The sequence below is a fragment of the Schistocerca serialis genome, chromosome 1 (genome assembly GCF_023864345.2).
Source record: "Schistocerca serialis cubense isolate TAMUIC-IGC-003099 chromosome 1, iqSchSeri2.2, whole genome shotgun sequence".
Taxonomy (NCBI): domain Eukaryota; kingdom Metazoa; phylum Arthropoda; class Insecta; order Orthoptera; family Acrididae; genus Schistocerca; species Schistocerca serialis.
In genome coordinates, this window is record NC_064638.1 from 813,121,757 (window position 1) to 813,134,555 (window position 12,799).

General features: G+C 40.2%; 1 protein-coding gene across 1 annotated transcript in view; it reads right to left on the bottom strand.

Annotated features, from left to right (window-relative positions):
• LOC126484220 (ras GTPase-activating-like protein IQGAP1) overlaps positions 1–12,799 on the bottom strand; it is a 350,623-nt gene that overhangs the window by 111,847 nt on the left and 225,977 nt on the right. The window contains exon 20 of the mRNA XM_050107637.1: positions 12,375–12,488. Within this exon, the coding sequence (XP_049963594.1) occupies positions 12,375–12,488 (114 nt within the window). The remainder of the gene's footprint in view (positions 1–12,374; positions 12,489–12,799) is intronic.

The window sequence follows — 12,799 nt, forward strand, 5'->3', positions numbered from 1 at the left end:
GCCATGGACAGAAATAAGAGCTGATATTGCCATTACATAAGAACTTAGCATCACAAGAAGTTTATCTTCATGTGTCAGTCAAAGACACTTCCAGTTCCTTGTGCACATTTTGAGAAGAGATTAGGATAATTTAGAAAAGACAATTTTCCAAGGCAAAACTGAGGGTCACAAGGAAGAGTAACAAGCAGATGATTGGATCAAGTGAAGAAGATTTAAGGCCAACCTCTTCACACTATATTAAGAACAACTGGAGATTACCAAGCATAAAGACATTTAGCCGAAGATTCAGTTACTTAAGAAATCAGGTCACAACACTCACTAATGAGTAAACTGATTAATAACAATATTATGAAAAGGATAGTTGCTACTCACCATACAGTGGGATGCTGAGATGCAGATGGGCACAATGAAAAGAATGTCACACAATAAGCTTTTGGCCAACAAAGCCTTTGTCAAAAACAGGCAGCAGACACCACAAACACATGCAAATGCAGCTCACGCACACTTGATCACAGTCTCTGACAGCTGAAGCCAGACTACGAACAGCCGTGGATGATGGGAGAGGCAGCCAGGTGGGGGTAAGGAAGAGGCTGGGGCGAGAATGCGGTGGGATAGCAGGCAATGGGTGGGAGCTAGTTAAGTGCTACACAATGGGAGAGAGGGTAGGGCACCTAGTGCAGTCAGGAGGCTAGACGGAGGGCAGGGGAGAGGTGGTAATTTGGCGCAGGGGGGGGGGGGGGGGGGCACTAGTGCAAAAGGAGAGAAGTTAAAAGACTTGGTGTGTTGGTGGAATAGAGAAGTGGGAACAGGGAAGGAGCTAGGTGGGTAAGGACAATAACTAACGAAGGTTGGGGCCAGGAGGGTTATGGGAATGTACGATATATTGCAGGGAGAGTTACCACCTGTGCAATTCAGAAAAATCTGTGTTGGTGGGTAAGATTCAGGTGGCACAAGCTGTGAAGCAGTCAGTGAAAAAGAATGATGTGTTCAGCAGCATGTTCAGCAACAGGATGGTCCAGTTGTTTTTTTGCCACAGTTTTCCAGACATGCGGACAGACAGCTTGCCGGTTGTCATGTCCACGTAGAAGGCAGCACAGTGGTTGCAGCTTAGCTTGTGAAACCAGCCATGTAATCTACAGGTAGCTCTGCCTTTGATGGGATAGGTGATGATGTGATTGGTCTACAGTAGGTGGTGGTGGTGGTGGTGGTGGTGGTGGTGGTGGTGGTGTTGGTGGGAGAATGTATGTGACAAGTCTTGCATCTCATTCTTATTATAGGGATCCCTGTAATAGATCTAGATGCAAGACCTGTCCCATACATCCTCCCACCATCATCTACTCCAGCCTGGTCACAAGCACCACCTATCCCATCAAAGGCAGGGCTATCTGTGAAACTACTCATGTGATCTTACAAGCTAAACTTCAACCACTGTGCTGCACTCTACAGGGTGAAAAGTATTTAAACCGTCAAACTCTGGGAGGTTGTAGGGGACATCAAAACAAATATTTTTCCCTAATGTCATTTTTTCCTATGAGGAGTATTTAAACTGGTGGAGGAAGATTTCTCTGGCGGCAAATTAACTAAACCAACAAACACTTTTCCATTTTTTTTATGACCAAGAGACAACAACTAGGTAGCAGATATGGCCCAATTAAACAGTCTCCAACAACACCGACCCACACATTAACGAAGAACCGCACTTGATGAGCACTAGTAACTGTGACATGTGGGTTATCCTCACTTCAAACATGCAAATTGTGCATGTTGAAGACTCCATCATGCCCGAACATTGCTACATCGGTAAACAACACAGAGGATGGAAATGTAGGATGCATTTCACACTGTTTCAGGTACCACTGCGAAAACTGTGCTCTGGGTGGATAATCAACTGGTTCCAGGTTGTGGACACGCTGTAAGTGAAATGGATGTAACAATTGCTCTCGAAGGACTGTTCGTACATTCGTCTAGTTTGTCCCCATGTGACGTACAATTGCACGAGTGCTGATTGAAGGATCTCGCTCAACATGCTGCAAGACACCTTCCTCAAATTGCAGCATTCTTACCGTGCGACGGGATCCCTGTCCAGGTAATCTGCTAAATGACCTGGTCTCATGGAGACGTTGGTACACAGCATCAAAGGTCGTATGATGCGGGATACGGCGATTACAATATTGTTGTTGATAAACTCACTGTAAAGCTCGTCCGTTATGGTGCGCTATGTAGTATGCACCAACCATATCATTGTACTCACTCCAAGTGTATCGCTCCATTAGTAGACAGAGACAATGCACTACTACACTGGTGGACAGCAGTTGCCTACAACTGAAGAGCGTAATACGCCCTCTAACTACTGAAGATTGTAATACGGCGTCCAACAGTTTAAATAATCCTCGTAGGAAAAAATGACATTGGGGAAAAATATTTGTTTTAATGTCCCCTACAACCTCCCAGAGTTTGTCGGTTTAAATAATTTTCACCCTGTATGTGGGCATGACAACCAACATGCTGTCTGTCCACGTGAATAGCCACCGAAAAACGGTGGCCAAAAACAACTGGACCACCCTGTTGCTGAGCATGCTGCCAAACACATGCTTCATTTCAGTGACTGCTTCAAAGTCTTTGCCATCTGGATCCTTCCAACCAACACCAGATTTTCTGAATTGCACATGTAGGAACTCTCCCTACAATATATCCTTCATTCCCATAACCCTCCTGGCATCAACCTTCATTAGTCATTGTCCTTATCCACCTAGCTCCTTCCCTGTTCCCATTCCAGCACTACACAGTCCTCAGTTCCATCAACACACCCAGCTTTTTAATGTCTCTCCTTTTCTGCTAATCCCCCCCGCTCCACCCCCCCCCCCCCCCAAATCACCCCCTCTCCCTCCGCCCTGCATCTAACCTCCTGAGGGCACTAGGCGTCCTACCCTCTGTCCACTTCATCCCCGCACGCTCCCGCAGCAGCACTTTACCGTCCCCCATCAGTACCCTGCTATCCCTCCCTCTCCTGTCCCAGCCTCTTCCTTACCCCCACCCAGTTACCTTTCCCATCATGCACTGCTGTTTGCAGTCTGGCTACAGCTGTCAGAGACTGTGGTCATGTGTGTGTGTGTGTGTGTGTGTGTGTGTGTGTGTTTTTTTTTTGCCTATATTTGACGAAGGCCTTTTTGGCCTAAAGCTCACTTTCTGACAATATATTTGTTGTGCCTATCTGCGACTCATCACTTCTGCTGTATGATGAGCACCAGCTATCCTTTTCATAATACTGTTCCAATTATTCTTTTTGTTTGATGTGTGCTACTTTCCCATAAATTTTGACAATTCCTCATCACATATTTTGATGTTTCTTCAAATCATTGTCATAATTGTTGTTCCTTCACATATGTTTATTTCCCTTCTCATCTCTGTCATTTCACTGCAGCTCATGTCGCTGATTTTACTGTGCTATACTTTTGTAATGGCTGAGCAAGTAGACTGGATTCATTCTCTTGGTTTCCAAGATTTTTTTCTTGTCAGCGTGATTTATGATTTGTTCATTCATCTTTCACTCGGAAGGGATACATCTGAACTTAATATGCAGCAATCCCCGTTGGTGTTTGCTATTTTATTCAGACTTCCTGTCAATTATTACACGACTCTGTCTGCAATACATCATACTATGACCTATTTGAAACCTTCCTATTGCTATATTCAGGGATGTTTATTTACGTATCTGTAGACAATGTAAGTTGTATTGATGTTGTCAACACGTAGAAACATACATAAAAGTAAACAATTACACACATAAATAGATACAATTCTTGCCTTACTGAGTTACCCTTTTGGACACTACTTCACTATTCTATTGAACATATTGTAAAATGCCTCTTAATTGCAGTAGTTAATGTTTAGCTAATTGTCAACAACATTTACACATCGTTTCAGGTAATCCTTTATGGTATACAAACACTTATCTAACAAATAATTTTTTTGCACTGAAAATAATCAATTATTAATAGTATAATGTAAAGGGACACACAAAAAAATCCACTCACCAAGCGGTGTCAGGAGAACACACACACAAAAGGATTTAACTTTCACAAGCTTTTGGAGCCAGTGGCTCCTTCTTCAGGCAGAAGTCTGCCATGACCCGGGGTTTTGGGTGACTTCTAAACTGTACCCCTTTCCCTAAACCTCTTCAGTTCTTTTCCTTGACCCCTCGTCCTTCCCCTTCAACCTTACAAGTTTTCAGACTACTTCTGCCCATCCTGTATACAAATTTAGTCACCTAGTGTGAACACCCATGTGTGAAGACACAAACATGATGCCTGACATGTAAGTGTACCCATTTCATTCCCTTGATACAAAAACAACCACAGTTTATTTAAACAGAGGATAGCAGTTCTGACTGTGCTCGTATAAAAACGCTCGTTGTAATAACAAAAAGTGGTACAAGTGCTAACCAGGATGTAAGATGCACTGTGTATGAACCTTGCCTTTCATATTTACTCCAGTTCTTTCTTCTCTCCCAAAAACTTTGGTTCAGTTTTTTCCAAGTTTCTCAGAAGATTTCGAATGTCATTCATGAACTGTGAATTTCGCTAAGCAATATTATTCAATAGAATATTAGATAAATGGGTTCTGAGTATTGAACAAAAAGCTAAATACTTGCTCTAGTTTGGCACTGTCATTTGCTTAATGTCCATTTACGGTGCCTTGACTTTTTAGTTAATCCGAGGGATGTTCAAGTTACAGGTAATAGTATAATAACAAATTGTCATTATTTTAAATATGGTGGAGTGAGGTCATGAAATGTGGTGCTGCGACCAAAGTTACCAGCGAGATGTGGAGCAGCTTGGTGGTGAGCGACATGAGGAACTCTCACTTGTGGGGGTCATAGCAGTCCGAGGGCTTGAAGCCACGCTTGCTGTCGATGATGCAGTACATAGCGCTGGCGGAGCAGCGCAGCGGCAGGGTAGTCCCCAGCAGCTTGGGGCCCTCTTCTGCCAGAAGGAGGCACTGGCTCCGAAAGCTTGTGAAAGTTAAATCCTTTTGTCCATGTGTTTCCCTGCCACCACCTGGTGAGTAGATTTTTTTATCTGTCCATTTCAATAATTTTTTTAGGGTATTTCACTTTTGCTTTTTGATCTCTTGTGATAGTTTATTGTATAGTTTAGTTCCTTTACATTGCACACTATTTTGGGTTTTTGTTTTGTTTTTTCTATTGAGATGTAAATGGTGGCTGGTTCCATGTTGGTGTAGAGACCTTTTCGTTGGGTACTGGTCAATGGCTCTTTTATTGTGGATAACTGTTTGCAAAAGTACTCACATGGAACAGTCAAGATTTCCATAGATTTAAACAACTTTTTGTCATAATTCGTACAGTCCTTTTTTGCAGTTTAAAAATTCTTTGTCTGTTCAGCTCATTTGTTCCCCAGAACATTTTCACATAACTTGTCACAGAATGAACATTTGCAAAATACACTACGAGATCAAAAGTATCTGGACACCCCCAACGTTTTTCATATTAGGTGCTTTGTGCTGCCACCTACTGGCAGGTACTTCATAAAGCGACCTCAGTGGTCATTAGACATCGTGAGAGATCAGAATGGGGTGTTCCGCGGAACTCACCGACTCTGAACGTGGTCAGTTGATTGGGTGTCACTTGTGTCACACGTCTGCACACGAGATTTCCACACTCCTAAACATACCTAGCTCCATTGTTTCCAATGTGATAGTGAAGTAGAAATGTGAAGGGACACATACAGCACAAAAGTGTACAGGCTGACCTCGTCTGTTGACTGGCAGAGACAGTCTACAGTTGGAGAGAGTTGTAATGTGTAATAGGCAGACATCTATCTAGACCATCACACAGGAATTCCAGACTGCTTCAGGATCCACTGCAAGTACTATGACAGTTAGCCAGGAGGTGAGAAAAACTTGGATTTCATGGTTGAGAGGCTGCTCATAAGCCACATGTCACGCAGGTAAATGCCAAGCAACTCCTCTCTTGGTGTAAGGAGCATGAACATTGGATAATTGAACAGTGGACAAACATTGTGTGGAGTGACGAATCACGGTACACAATGTGGCGATCCAATGGCAGGGAGTGGGTATGGCACATGCCCAGTGAACATCATCTGCCAGCGTGTGCAGTGCCAACAGTAAAATTCGGAGCCGGTGGTGTTATGGTGTGGTTGTGTTTCTCAAAGACGAGGCTTGCACCCCTTGTTTTGCATGGCACTATCACAGCACAGGCCTACATTGATGTTTTAAGCACCTTCTTGCTACCCACTGTTGAAGAACAATTTGGGGATGGCAACTGCACCTTTCAAATCGATTGAGCACCTGTTCATAATGCACGCCCTGTGGAGGAGTGGTTACACGACAATAACATCGCTGTAATGGACTGGCCTACACAGAGTCCTGACCTGAATCCCATAGAACACCTTTGGGATGTTTTGGAATGCCAACTTCATGCCAGGCCTCACCGCGTTACATCCATACCTCTTCAGTGCAGCACTCTGTGAAGAATGGGCTGCCATTCCCCAAGAAACCTTCCAGCACCTGACTGAATGTATGCCTGCGAGAATGGAAGCTGTCATCAAGACTAAGGGTGGGCCAACACCATATTGAATTCCAGCATTACCGACGGAGGGCGCCATGAACTTTTAAATCATTTTCAGCCAAGTGTCTGGGTACTTTTGATCACATAGTGTATGATGATGTGGTTTAAGAGCTACTACACACAGAATTTATTATTCTAAGTGCAATGCATGCTGAAGCTACTCGTTTCACGAGGGTGTTAACATGCTGTGTCTATCGTAGTTGCATGTCAACATGCATCCCTAGCAATTCTGTTTGAGATACACATTCAGTCAGTCCATCCTTCATTTTTAAAGAGTTATTTTAGGGTTTTTGGTTATGTGAAATATTGCTTTTTTTACGTTTAAAGTTAATTCATTGTTGTCTATCCATCTGCATACATGCATGAGCACTTCTTCAGCTTCGTCCTTTAGTACATTTTGTGATGTTGCAGTGTTAACAATGATATTGTCATCAGCAAACAATACTGTTTCACCATGCTTGACAGTCTGCATAAAATCACTGACACATATCAAGAAGAGTTTTGGGTCAAGCACACTTCCTGAGGGCATCAATACTAATGTATTCCGGCTCAGAACGATATTTTATGGTATGATTGGAGATAGTCTGAGGGATCTCCACCCACTGCACCCTGTTTTTAAGATCTGAACGAAACCACTTATTTGCTAATCCTCTTATACCTAGAGCTTCCAGTTTATTTAACAGAATTGTGTGGTGTGCTTGTCAGAGGATTCACTGAAGCCAAGAAAGATATATATTATTTGATCTCCTTGATCTGGTGCTTCCAGAACAACATTTGCAAAATGAGTTATAGCTGACTGAATGCTTTTACCAGGCCTGAATCCAAACTGTTCTTTACATGGAAGATTGTACTTTTTTTAGGTACCCTATGAGTCTAATTTTCATTATGGTTTCCATTACTTTTGAAAATTATGACAGTAAAAGAGGTAGGCCTATAATTTTCTATATTTTCAAGCTCTCCAGTCTTACGTATGGAGAGGACGTTTGCATGCTTTAGTGCCTATGGGAAGCAACGTGTGGTGAATGATTCATTTATGATGTGCACTAAAGGGTCTTTTATACTGTGTATACAGTCCTTCAGCAAGCACACAGGCACTTAATTTTTATCTGCTGAGGTTTTATTTTTTAGGTTCCAAACAACATTGCTTATTTCTTCTAAGTGGTGGGTTGCAGCATCATTGTGTTTGGAATATATTTCAGTGTTTGTACAGGTTGTATTTTGTCAGATTTGTGTTGCAATTTGGTAGCTATGTTGCTGAAATATTGATTGCAAAATTTGCAAATTTTTTGGGTTCATGTATTGTGGTACCGCTGTGCTGTAATTCTATGTTTACCTGTTTTGTCTTTTTTCTATTTGTCTCCTGTTTGGTGACATTTCAGGCGAATTTTATTTTGTTGTCTGCCTTTTTTACAATTTTATCATTTTGAGACTTTTCCACTGTTACTAAAACTTTTTACATAAGTCTTTGATTGCTTGGTAGTATTTTTGAAATGTAGGGTCATTCTGGTTGCTTTTATGTTGCTGAGCATTTCCTTATCCTGTTGGTCACCTAGTTACTTTTGTTTTGTATTTTAGTGTCTTGTAATACTTCTGGAAACACTTCTTCAATCCTGAATTTAAATTTCAGTAGAAACTTTGAAAACTTCCTATCTTAACTGGTCTCCACATACACTTCTCCCCATGTTGCATTGTTCCATTTGCACGGTAAATTCAAACCTAGGTTACCTCCAACAACATCACAATTATCTTTCTCCAAATCATATATATGGCCAATGAGTGATGCTGAATGTGTAGTTACCCTTGTGGTTAATCAATGGTGATAGTCCATGGCTGTATATAATGTTCAAAAATGTGTTGCGAAATCCATCTGGGTTCAATGTGCTAATCTTTAAGTCTCCACAAATGAGAAGTTTGTCATTAGGATTAGTAACCATGTCCAACACTTGGATTAGGTTTGCTATGAATGTACCTGTGCCACCACTGGGAGAACAGTAAATACCAAGTGTAGTTAGTCTTTTTGGAATATCTGTGGCGTTCTTATCTCTACAGCCAATACTTCTACATATTTTTCTTTACTTAATGAAATGATGTCACTTCTAACCTTAGACATAATCCCTTCCTTTGCATATATACATGATCCACCACCTCTCATAGTGGTTCTACTATAATGGCATGCTAGATTGTATCAGCTTAGAGCAACATGTGCAATTTGACCCAGATTCTATGCATCAATATGCAAACAAGAGAGCTATCAGTGATCTGCAGCTTCAATTCTTTATTTCTTATAGACGGTATATGTTGGTGGAGAATTTAGAAACACTGAGCCCTTCTTACCTTGGAGACGCCTCGTTTTTCTTGTCTTCGTGTAAAAAATCATTTGGACGATGCGGAGCTATATTTTTCTTGTCATTCAATTCACTATTCACTGTTATTTCTGCAAACTCCAATAATTTTTGCATATTTTGCTGCTACTGCTGATTGTTCTATCGTTCTACACTTTTTGAGGTGTTTTGGTTGTTCCTGTTGGGTCTGGTGATGGTGTTGCGAATATGGGTTTGGTTTTGAAGTTATTTTGGTGCTTTTTTCCCCCTTGGCCATCAGGTTCACCTGACTTTATTTATCCACACCATTCAGGCTTAGTCTGTGTAGTGTGGAGTGTATATCCTATATTACTCATGTCAACATATTCCACATTTTTTCAATTTCTGTGGATTTTAGCAAACTGATTATTGGCACTTTGTATTTCTGTATCAAAACACAACTGCCTCACTAGATTGTGGCGATGTGGAATATTCACAATTATGACATTTGTATGTGTACTGTTTGTCTCCTGCATAGTTGACAAAAATGTACGAATAGCAGTTGAAAGTAGTGTGTTTTACACAGTTCAATGAGGTGTTTTCCATAAAGACACCCATTATGATTGTGACACACTATCCATTTTTTATCAAAGATATTAGGAGATATTTTCCATTTAAGACAATTATTATGATTCTGTATCATCTTTTTTTGTCAAAGATGTTATCACTGTTATGTAATTAGATCGATAAAAAATCTGCTCACCAAGCAGTGGCAGGAGAACACATATATAAAGGGTATTACAGTTTACAGTTTGAAAACTTTCAGCACCGGTGGCAGAATAGTTGAAGGGGAAGGAAGAGGGATGAAGGGAAGGCAATGTCTGGGAAAAGGGGTAGAGTTCAGAAAAGTTGCCCAGAAACCCGGGTCAGGGGAGACTTCACCTGTCTTCCTTTCCCTTCAACCCTTCTGTCAAAGGAAGGAGCCACTGGTTCCGAAAGCTCGTAAACTGCAGCTGCTTGGTAAATAGATTTTTTATCAATCAATTACATTATACTTTCAAAAATTGAGTATTTCATTATCATTATTGTTATATTTGATTTTAAATTATTTCTAATTAGGATGTGAGAACATAATTTACCAAAGTACGAAGACTGGGAACAAATGAGAAATCTCAGAAAGGAAACATAGAACTCGTTGTGTGTGTGTGTGTGTGTGTGTGTGTGTGTGTGTGTGTGTTTGTGTGTGTAAAGGGGGGGGGGGGGTCTGCATTGTCATGCTGTACCAGAAAACTTAGTGAGCGCAGCTGGTAAAGTTTCAAGCCAGAATAATGAGAGGAAAGATTTGTCAGAAACAAGTGACACCAAATACAAAGAAGCACTTTTTGCAGCTCTTGTGCTCTGTTGTGTTCAGCCATGATTGAAGTAACTAAGGGAGATAACAGATCTTAAAAATAATTTTAATCACAAGTATAGGGAAAGGGGCCACCATATTTATATATTAACAGTACGGCAAAAATGTTGACCCTATCTTTGCTAATAATAAATGATGCGGAAGATGAATTACAAGGTATTAGTGGACCCCCCTGTGCTTAGTTGTAATTATGCAGTACAAATTAATGCTATCAATAAATAATTCTACTGAAAAGGTAAGTTCTTAAGGCAGAGAAATATGGGAATACTTATGTAGTTCAAAATTCTTTACTTAAATCACCTACAGTTCAGTCAGCAGGTACTCAAAACACTCAGATCTTCTGAACTTTCCGTATGTCGCTTGTTGGTGGTACATAGCATAGACTGCGTTTTTGATATTGAGAACCCTCTGCTAACTTACGGTGAACTGAAAAATCGTGAAATTTTGGCACTCTCCCCCCTTGCAGTCTACAACAAAGGACTTAAGAGTTTTCTTGTACAGCATAAAATGTATTTTTACAGCACATACTAACCAAGATAGAGCACTTCAAAGGAACAGCAAAATTCCCAAATTAAAAGAGTGCAGGTTTCAGCATGATAATTTTAATTTCATACCATTTTTAAAAGATAATGGTTTGTTATTCAATCTGTACATTAAGCAAGCAGTGAAGGAGGCAAAAGAAAAATTCGGAGTAGGAATTAAAATCCATGGAGTAGGAATAAAACCTTTGGGGTTTGCCGGTGACATTGTAATTCTGTCTGAGACAGCAAAGGACATGGAAGAGCAGTTGAACAGAATGTATAGGGTCTTGAAAGTAGGATATAAGATGAACATCAACAAAAACAAAATGAGGATAATGGAATGTAGTCACATTAATCAGGTGATGTTGAGGGAATCAGATTAGGAAATGAGACCCTTAAAGTAGTAGAAGAGTTTTGCTATTTGGGGAGCAAAATAACTGATGATGGTCGAAGCAGAGAGGATATAAAATGTAGACTGGCAGTGGCAAGGAAAGCATTTCTGAAGAAGAGAAATTTGTTAACATCGAGTATTGATTTAAGTGTCAGGAAGACTTTTCTGAAAGTATTTGTATGGAGTGTAGCCATGTACGGAAGTGAAACATGGACGATAAATAGTTTATACAAGAAGTGAATAGAAGCTTTCAAAATGTGGTGCTACAGAAGAATGCTGAAGATTAGATGGGTAGATCACATAACTAATGAGGTGGTACTGAAAAGAGTTGTGGAGAAGAAGAATTTGTGGCACAACTTCACTAGAAGAAGGGATCAATTGATAGTACACTTTCTGAGGCATCAAGGGATCACCAACTTAGTATTGGAGGGAAGCGTGGAGGGTAAAAATCGTAGAGGGAGACCAAGGGATGAATACACTAAGCAGGTTCAGAAGGATGTAGGTTGCAGTAGTTACTCAGATGATGAACCTTACACAGGACAGGGCAGCATGGAGAGCTGCATCAATCCAATCTCTGGACTGAAGACCATAACAACAACAACAAAACAACAACAACAACAACAATGGTACACACCTCTAATGGCCAACATATCACATTTTACACAATTTAAATGTATGCAAAATCAAAGAATTTAAATGAAAAGTAGGACTAAAGAAGAAAAGGTAAAACATAAAGACACTTTCTGATGACACACAATACAAACTGAAAATTATGAGACAAAATGGCTGGAGAAATTTGAAGAAACACCGACAGAAATATTTAAAAGCAGAAGAAACAATACGAAGCTTTCAGAGCTGCTAAGTCTTTTCTTAAGGTGGAAAGAGGTGTTAGTTGTGGAAGGTTTGAAACGAGAGTGGGTCACTCAATTCTAGGGGGACTACCTGTTGCCAAGATAGGAAGCAAAGAATTTTAATTCTACATCCTGGCAGTATGTATAGGAAAGAAATTCTGTTTGCTTATCATTTTAGTTTTGTCAAGTGAATCCTTCTGAAGATACAATAAAAACTAATAGTTATAAAATTCATCTACATGTCAGAACACCATTTAATTCGAGAAGAACACACAAATTAGACATTTAATTACCTGCAATGAGATTCTGTTGCGTACTAGTAGACCTATTTTCAAATCCATTGCATCCAGCTGCTGTGAGAGATTCTCATTGTGTCGTATTGTTTTTCCTATCTGTTCCTTCAAGTTCTGTAAACAATAATATGCAATTTTTTTAAAATGTCAAATACCTGCATGATGCTCATATTTAAGCACAATATCACTTTGGATAATAATACTTATTTATTTATTTAACCTGGCAAGATTAGGGCCATCAGGCCCTCTCTTACATCTAACCAGGCATTCTACTTATTTTACATTCATACGTTTTGGTAGGCATGTTAAACTACATCTAGTACAAAAAGTGAAATAAACAATTAGAAAGGTACACCTGGAAAAATACATACATATAGAGTTTATATTCGTAGATCATAAGTACTGTTATAATTAGACATTATTGA